Source organism: Lampris incognitus, chromosome 1, assembly GCF_029633865.1.
Source record: "Lampris incognitus isolate fLamInc1 chromosome 1, fLamInc1.hap2, whole genome shotgun sequence".
Taxonomy (NCBI): Eukaryota; Metazoa; Chordata; class Actinopteri; order Lampriformes; family Lampridae; genus Lampris; species Lampris incognitus.
The window spans coordinates 106,321,255-106,329,752 of NC_079211.1; the positions used below are offsets into that span (position 1 = coordinate 106,321,255).

The 8,498-nt window shown below is 42.6% G+C and overlaps 2 protein-coding genes across 3 annotated transcripts; both read right to left on the reverse strand.

Moving 5' to 3' along the window:
* Window positions 1-518: 518 nt before the first annotated feature.
* Window positions 519-3,362, reverse strand: c1h22orf39 (chromosome 1 C22orf39 homolog). Its single transcript, XM_056285603.1, has 3 exons — window positions 3,322-3,362; window positions 2,422-2,589; window positions 519-652 (listed from the first exon to the last, which is right to left on the reverse strand). The coding sequence occupies exons 1-3, from the start codon at window positions 3,349-3,351 to the stop codon at window positions 521-523; spliced, it is 330 nt and encodes a 109-aa protein (XP_056141578.1). The 5' UTR covers window positions 3,352-3,362; the 3' UTR covers window positions 519-520.
* Window positions 3,363-3,837: 475 nt separating this feature from the next.
* Window positions 3,838-8,450, reverse strand: ufd1l (ubiquitin recognition factor in ER associated degradation 1). 2 transcript variants are annotated; one of them, XM_056283709.1, is made up of 12 exons: window positions 8,367-8,450; window positions 7,984-8,116; window positions 7,728-7,760; window positions 7,514-7,635; window positions 6,035-6,165; window positions 5,841-5,913; window positions 5,692-5,760; window positions 5,512-5,580; window positions 5,352-5,402; window positions 5,151-5,239; window positions 4,869-4,953; window positions 3,838-4,246 (listed from the first exon to the last, which is right to left on the reverse strand). In XM_056283709.1, exons 1-12 carry the CDS (start codon window positions 8,367-8,369, stop codon window positions 4,172-4,174), a joined length of 933 nt encoding a protein of 310 aa, XP_056139684.1. In that variant the 5' UTR covers window positions 8,370-8,450; the 3' UTR covers window positions 3,838-4,171. The 2 variants fall into 2 exon arrangements, with proteins under 2 accessions (XP_056139684.1, XP_056139675.1); XM_056283700.1 differs by having other exon boundaries at window positions 8,239-8,377.
* Between the last annotated feature and the right edge of the window lie 48 nt (window positions 8,451-8,498).

Genomic DNA, 8,498 nt, shown 5'->3' on the forward strand with positions numbered 1-8,498 from the left:
CGGTATATTATTCCTGTCCTATTCTCATTACTGGGCACCACGTCATTGTTGCCACCACATAAGAAAATGCCTTTGTGTTCATGACAGTGTATAATACATTCAACCATAAATGGTGACAAAGTCAGGTGAACATCCTCCCTTACATATGTAGAAAATACAAATTAATAATCCAGCCAGAATTAAAGGACAAAATATGTGAAATAGCTTATGTTGTTAAATAATACTAACACCTTTTCACAATTTAAGAATATTTCGTTTTCCCCGCCAGGTGAATTTTATAGTAAATATTCAGAGGATGAAAAGTCTCTTGATAGAACTATCACTTCCAATTTACTTTTCCATATATACAGTAGGTACAGCAGAATGTATGATTGCAACGAGTGTTCAGCAGTAGCTCCAGCACCCTTGGCACTCAAGGACTGTCCAAGTCAATATACTGAAATGTAACTTGAATGCTGCGTTTAATGTGTTCTGGTCACCATGGTACAACAACGGCACTTAACAAACGAGACTTGAGACTTCAGGAATCTTGAGGACTCTCCTGGTTTAGGGGCATATGCCAGTCTCTTGGTGGGTCTCGTCTCAGTTCCCAGACTGGGATGAACTTTTTCTGTTGCTCCACCCTTTTCCTTTCACTGTTTTTTAATGCCTCCTGCAAAACAGGAACAATGTAGTAGATCAACAGCTGTTGTTTCTTACAACTTAGTTCGTGCATACATGAGAAGCGTAAGGAGAATCAACCCAATATACACTACTCAAAAAAGTAAAGGGAACACATAAGCAATGCAATGTAGCTCCAAGTCAATCACACTTTGAGATATCAACCTGTCCAGTTATGAAGCAACACTGATTTGTGAATCAATTTCACCTGTTGGTAAATAGTCTAATTTGCAAGACAACCCCTATAAAAGGAATGGATTTGCAGGTGGTGGCCACAGACTATTTGCCTGTCCTCATCTTTTCTGGCCGATCTTTGGTTAGTTTTTCATTTTGCTAATGCCCTCACCACTAGAGGTGGCATGAGGCGGTATCTGCAACCTACAGAAGTTGCTCAGGTAGTGCAGCTCATCCAGGATGGCAGATCAATGCATGCTGTGGCAAGAAGATTTGATGTGTCTCCCAGCACAGTGTCCAGAGCATGGAGGAGGTACCAGGAGACAGGCCAGTACACCAGGAGACGTGGAGGGGGCCGCAGGAGGACAACAACCCCGCAGCAGGACCGCTATCTGGTCCTTTGTGCAAGGAGGAACAGGAGGAGCACTGCCGGAGCCCTACAAAACGACCTTCAACAGGCCACTAATGTGCAGGTTTCTGCTCAAACAGTGAGAAACAGAATGCATTAGGATGGTATGAGGGCCCGACGTCCACAATTGGGGCCTGTGCTCACAGCCCAACACCGTGCAGCCCGATTGACCTTTGCCAGAGAACATCTTGGTTGGCAGATTCGCCATTGGCGCCCTGTGCTCTTCACAGATGAGAGCAGGTTCACACTGAACACATGTGACAGACGCGAGAGAGTCTGGAGACGCTGTGGAGAACATTCTGCTGCTTGCAACATCCTCCAGCATGACCGGTTTGGCGGTGGGTCAGTGATGGTCTGGGGAGGCATATCCTTGGAGGGCTGCACAGACCTCTACGTGCTAGCCAGAGGTACCATGACTGCCATTAGGTACCGGGATGAGATCCTCAGACCCATTGTCAGACCATATGCTGGTGCAGTGGGCCCTGGGTTCCTGCTCATGCATGACAATGCTCGTCCTCATGTGGCCAGAGTGTGTCAGCAGTTCCTGTATGTCGAGGGCATTGATGCTATGGACTGGCCTGCACGTTCCCCAGACCTGAATCCAATCGAGCACCTCTGGGACATCATGTCTCGTACCATCCGCCAACGCGATGTCGCACCACAGACTGTCCAGGAGTTGACCGATGCCCTGATCCAGGTCTGGGAGGAGATCCCTCAGGAGACCATCCGTCGTCTTATCAGGAGCATGCCCAGACGTTGTAGGGAGTGCATACAGGCACGTGGAGGCCACACACACTACTGAGCCTCATTTTGAATCGTCTTGAAGAATTTCCACAGAAGTTGGATCAGCCTATGTTCTCATTTTCCACTTTGATTTTGAGTATGATTTGGAATCCAGACCTTAATGGGCTAATGATTTTGATTTCCATTGATCATTCTTAGGTTATTTTGCTCTAAACACATTCCTCTGTCTAATAAATAAAGATTTTCAGCTGAAATATTTCATTCATCGAGGTCTATATTTTGTTTTTAGGTGTTCCCTTTATTTTTTTGAGCAGTGTAGTTCAGGTTAGTAAAGCTTTGAGGGCTTAGTCTTTGCCAGTTGGATTCCTTGAATGAATAAACGCAAACACTGATAATATGACAACGTCTTAGATTGAGACCTCAAGCGAATGTACCTTGGCCTCGGTGCTTCTGTGTTTCTCCCACTCTCTACAACTGGAGTAGTCCTGTTTCCACTGCTGGCAGGTTGGGGAAGCGCCATACGTGTAATAGTAGTGGAAACGGTTCCATAAACTCCTGCAGTGTGTGAACTCGCTCCAGTAGTCATCACAGCTACGGGGGGACTAAGGAAGTACAGGGAACATATAGCAGCTCTTTATCAACATCGATGTAAGAACAGGAAACATCCATTTACTGAGGACTTGTTTTGCACTACTTAGTAAATAGATTAAAATCAAAGATTTAAAGCATCAATCCTGGATAGTGTACTACAACGCCTTTCGGGTGGAACGGAAGCAGACTAAAAACGTTCATTGCAAATTCTGGCGATAGAAAAAGGTGAGTTTCATTGTCGAGAATAAATAACACTCAGATCAGTAAACAGTTTTCGCATTCGACTGTTTAGGTTATGCCTCATAATGTCGGCATCCGCTGCAATTCGTCGCTGAATCAAATAGATCCGACAGGTCGTGTGTGTTCGTCTAACATTAACTGTCTGTGAATGTTCTCATTCATCCAGGTCATGGTTATCCAAAAGGAGTTGAATTAAATGCAACTGGACCTGGTATATATATATATATATATATATATATATATATATATACCAAGTCCAGGTCCAGTTTGCACTTGATTCAACTCTTTTGGATCTAACATTAACAGCTGGGGTTACGTTAGCACAAGCTAATGCTAGTAACATTGACATCCAACACTAAATAGTTTTCATTTTGCTTTGGCGCAATTCGCTCTCTTGCAGTACGAAGAGGAAAAATAACACCTGTCGCGACTTGAGTACGCTGTTTAAAATCATATGGTAAAAGTATTAATCGTTTGATATAAGTTTTACTGGGATACGTTACCCTCCACCGTGCTTCTCCGGAAGCCTCCATCGCGTGTTGAACCACTGACAGTCCGGTGTAGGTGACGACAGCTAGAGTGACCAATCATAAAGCAAACGTTTATCCCCGCCCACTCCTGTGACGACAGCAACTGAACGATGAATACATAAAAAACAAAACATACTGCGTGTTTAATTTCAAAAGAGTGCTTTATTGCAGTTTATAAATAAGTAAAGAGAGATTTGCTACGCAATCCAATAATTGAAAGAAAAAGAAGTTACACAGGACTATCAAAAGCAATTAAAAGAATATTCATTATCGCCGTGAAACAATTGCCTAGAGTTAAAAATGCTCATTTTTTGATTCCTGGGTTTTCCATTAGAGGCATTTGAACTAATGTGGATTCAGGGTTCCAAGAGAATGGAAGAGAGGCATTTATCTATGAATAAACTACAAAGACGCACATCAACCCTAAGAAAATGTAAAAGCAAATGCACCAACTGGATTCATTCAAACGCAGGAAGGGTCATTGAAATCTGGTGTTCAAACAAAGTTGATCGACAAGTTTATTGTTTTGTGTGGGAGGGCAGTATCATAACAGTAACCCTGGACTTCGGACAAATACACCAAATTACTACTATAGCATTAATTTTTACTGCTTACATTCACATCATGTTTGGTGAATGTAACATTATCGGAGAATTAATTGAATCCAGCCCCAACAGAACTGCAATTTCCAAAGGGATGTAACATCTTTTTGCCAGTCTTTCCAGGGTCCATTTTTTATTGTGTTAGGGTGGGTTTTAGAGGATTTGGTGGATATGGTGGATCTGTATGCAGACGTTTAGTCTCTTCACTTCAGTTGAAACCTTCAAGGCTTTCTGCCTTTCTTGCGTAGTGACTGTCCCTCACCAGAGAAGGCGATGAATCTGCTCATGGCATCATCCTGGTAGTTTCAATGTGTAAACAAAACCGATAATAAGCATACAATCCTTATACAATAATAGGCATAAGCCCTACATACATGACAGTGATTGAGAACTAAAAACAATTCAGGTTGATTTGAAGTGTTTCAAATCAAATCGATATTCTCCAAAGGAGTTGAATCAAGTGCAACTGGACTTGGTATATATCCGTGAAGACGTTTCGCCTCTCATCCAAGAGGCTTCCTCAGTTCGTGCTTTTCTGACTAGACCAAGCTAGAGCCATGGACATCTATAGCTCTGACAACGACTCCAAAGAGGATAAATTCTGAGTCTCATCACCAGCCAGTCAGACTAGCTTGGTCTAGTCAGAAAGGCACGAACTGAGGAAGCCTCTTGGATGGGAGGCGAAACGTCTTTACGGATATATACCAAGTCCAGTTGCACTTGATTCAACTCCTTTGGATAACCATGACCTGGATGAATGAGAACATTCACAGACATCGATATTGTTTATCCTAATTCTAGTAGAATGGAGGTTATATGAGAGAAAAGGATGCTAGAAAATTAACTGAAACATATCAATTTTAAAACAATGCCTAGTTAACATGTTAAACATGCAAATAAACATTTCCAACAACTTACGTCGTCTATAATTTTCCTGGGCAGAGGCCTTGAGTTTCTGATGAAGGTGATCCGGCCGACTTTGAATTCATAGTTTGGGATCCCTCTGCATGATGATGAGAGGTGAGAGACTGGTTTCAGATCACAAATTTTACTCTTGCAACCACATGCAAATAAAATGACAAAGGTTCAATGCTAAGCTGAGGGGCTGTACAGATATAATCTATCAACCTTAAAGAGTTGAAGAGTTACCGCCAATAGCTACACCATTTCGTCTTTTAATCCAAAACATTATCTGCCAACCTTTTTATGTCACTTGGGTCAATCGGGGCAGGGCTAGGCTCAATGCCTTTCTTCTTGCCATCCAAGCGATTACCGGAGCCAGTAAACGCCTGATTGTTATGAGATGATGATCAGAAATTAAGTTACCCCAACACCAACTCTGTGGTCCAAATGTTAATGAAAAAAACAAAATTGAATGTGTTTCCTGAAAAATATACTCACTCTGAATCCCATATCCATGTCAGCATAATTGCTTGGGTCTCCTTCTTCCTCCTGGGAGGAGAAAAGAAAGTTTTCCATCTAACGACAGTACAGGCACAATTCAGATTGAACAGATGAGAGGTTTAATTGATTCTTTGAAAATCTCTTTTTCGGTTCTTACGGTGGGTTCTTCTTGGTGCTGAGGCCTTCTTTCAGGTTCTTTGTAGCCCAATGGAGCATCAAAATCCACCTGAGAAACAGACTCCCAAAATGAGAAATTGCTACAAGTACTCAATAAAATATTTATCTTTATTTGTAATGTTGTTTAAAGGTCCAAAAGGCAGCAGAGAGAGGGTCTTACATTCATATCACACTCAATGATCGATACTGCTTTATCTGGCTTGGTCTCCATTACTCGCAGTTCATAGATCTGGAACATATAGTCAGGCTTTAATAGACAGGCCAAAGCAGTGATAAAAACATAGTCCTTTATGGGAATAACAGTATTACCTTTTCATTGTAGTTAATAGCAATGACATCTCCTGTTGTCAAACAAGCAAAGTTTCTCAAAGCATTTTCCAACCTGTGAAACGGACAAATATTGTACACACACATTACTGCAAGCAAATTAAAAAATAGCATTTTTCTGGAAAACTGAAAATGTCCAAACAATTTATGTAATTATTCTGGCTAATGTTTCATACACTGCTTTTGGGTTTGTAATGTCAAGGAAGTCTGGGCTCTGTGGTTGAAATTTGGAGTACGTGGCGACCATAAGGTTGACACTTTCTACTTGGACTAAACCCCCTTCTTCCAGAAGGAGATTCTGCATCATCTACAAGGGAAAAAAAATAATAGCAAAAAAAAGAAAGAAAGAAAGAAAAGAAAATAATATATCAATACAAGTTACAGTATTGTCTGGAAGAGTACATTTAATATTGGCTATGCAAGAGAAAAGTGCATAAGGAATTAATTAATCCTTATCTTTGAAGTTGTCAACATTACATTACAGTCATTTAGCCGACGCCTTTATCCAAAGTGACTTACAATAAGTGCATTTAACGTAGGAAATCAGGAGAACTACTAGTCATCAGAGGTCATAAGTGCATCTTCTCTCGAAACAAGCATCTAAGAGCAAAACCAGTGCTAAAGTAAAAGCGCAAGCAAGTTTTTTTTCTTTCTAAATGAGTGAATACAATAAGTGCTAAGAGCAAGTAACAGGGTAGTAGTTCCTGAGAGGTGAGTTTTCAACCTGCGCCGAAAGATGGGCAGCGACTCTGCTGTCCTGACATCAGCGGGGAGTTCATTCCACCACTGCGGGGCCAGGACAGAAAAGAGCCGTGACCGGGTCAATCGGCAGCAGCGGCCTCTGAGCGACAGAGCAACCAGGCGTCCCGAGGCAGCAGAGTGAAGTGGTCGGGTGGGGGTGTAGGGCTTGACCATGGCCTGGAGATAGGAAGGAGCTGTTCCTTTCACTGCCCTGTAGGCTAGCACCAGAGTCTTAAATTGGATGCGAGCAGGTACTGGGAGTCAGTGTAGGGACATGAGAAGGGGAGTTGTGTGGGAGAACTTAGGGCGGTTGAACACCAGACGAGCTGCAGCTTTCTCAACAAGCTCCAGAGGTCTGATGGCCAATGCCGGGGCGCCAGCAAGGAGGGAGTTGCCGTAGTCCAGCCAGGAGATGACCAGAGCCTGGATGAGCACCTGTGCCATCTCATCGGTGAGGAATGGGCGAATCCTCCTGATGTTATAGAGTCAGTCAATAGTCAACACTATTGACTGTTGTGTTAAACTGCATTCGACTTGCAAAGAAAATGGAAAGATGAAGCATTAACTTAAGTTTATCTTAATTAAAACCAGAGATAAGCTAGATGAGTATTTACTGATTGTCAGTCTTCAGTATTCATTATAGCAGAGTTGCTGCAGTTGCACCTACAACCTGCACTCTTGGCTATGATATATCTGTAATACTGATATATGTGGCATTGTCCAGCCACTTTGTAATTTGAATCCCCCATCACTCCACCAAGTGCCAATACATTAATGCACTTTACATGACATGCACTCGAGTATGGTATGATTACTATTTAGTGTTCTGTAATGCCTGTTGGTGAAACGGAAGTTTATCTGCTAATTGCTGACTCTCTTGTAAGTAGCTTTGGATAAAAGTGGCAGTATCTTACCCAGTGTGGAAGGTAGCAAATTCCCTCATCCGCGACAAACTCCAGAACACCACAATGTGTCATCCTATCCGAGTTCTTGTTGGTTAACTTGAACAACATTGGATAGGTGATGTTAAGCCTGCCTGTACAGGACAAGAATAAGATGAGCGACAATCTTAGAGCAGGTTTTAAGTCATTTTAATATGTAAAGGTGCTTCATTAAAGATGCACTTACTGAGTTGGTCAAGAGCAGAGGGTGGCATTATTACTGAAAGAAGACATTGATAATTAATTCACAATAGGAATCTCACGATGTAATTACAACACGAAAGCCTTTCAGCTAAATGGAGAGGAGATGCCAGCTCTGTTAATCACGGATACGTGATTAGCCGTACCTACATCTATTTAACAGCTCAGCCGGAGTGTTTAAAGCTGACAAGAGTATGAATCACATCACGTCGTGCGTCAGCGCTTCGCTCAGAAATACTTACTTTTCCCTCCTTTCTCCACATCAGAGCGGTCGTTTGGACCCGCCAGCATGGACACGGAGTAGCAGCGGTACTGAGTGGAGAAACGGTTCTGGAAAGCCCGTGACACCGGGTGGTCAAATACGTGAAAAGAAAACTGGAAGGAAAAAGCAAATGGTGGAACACACTAAATCGTGAATACATCTCGTACAATAAACCTCAAATGTACAATAACATCGTGTTATATCAGACGATGATTAGCCGCGCAGCAATATTTACGCTTGAATCATGACGGCGCATGTTTCTGTCCATGGTGCAGCGCAGATGAACAGCCAGTCGACGCTAAAGAGGATCTGCGCTGGGAGCAGCTTGTTGTTAAATGGAGGATCTTACTGGGCGTCACTTACCATGTTGACGGTTACCCGATGCTTCGACAGACCTGCTATGTGGAAAAACAAGTGGTGAGCGTCCAATGTTGTCTTCCGCTTCGCCCGGATATGGCGCAATAAAAAGGAAGTGACGACACTAAGGGGAGCCAA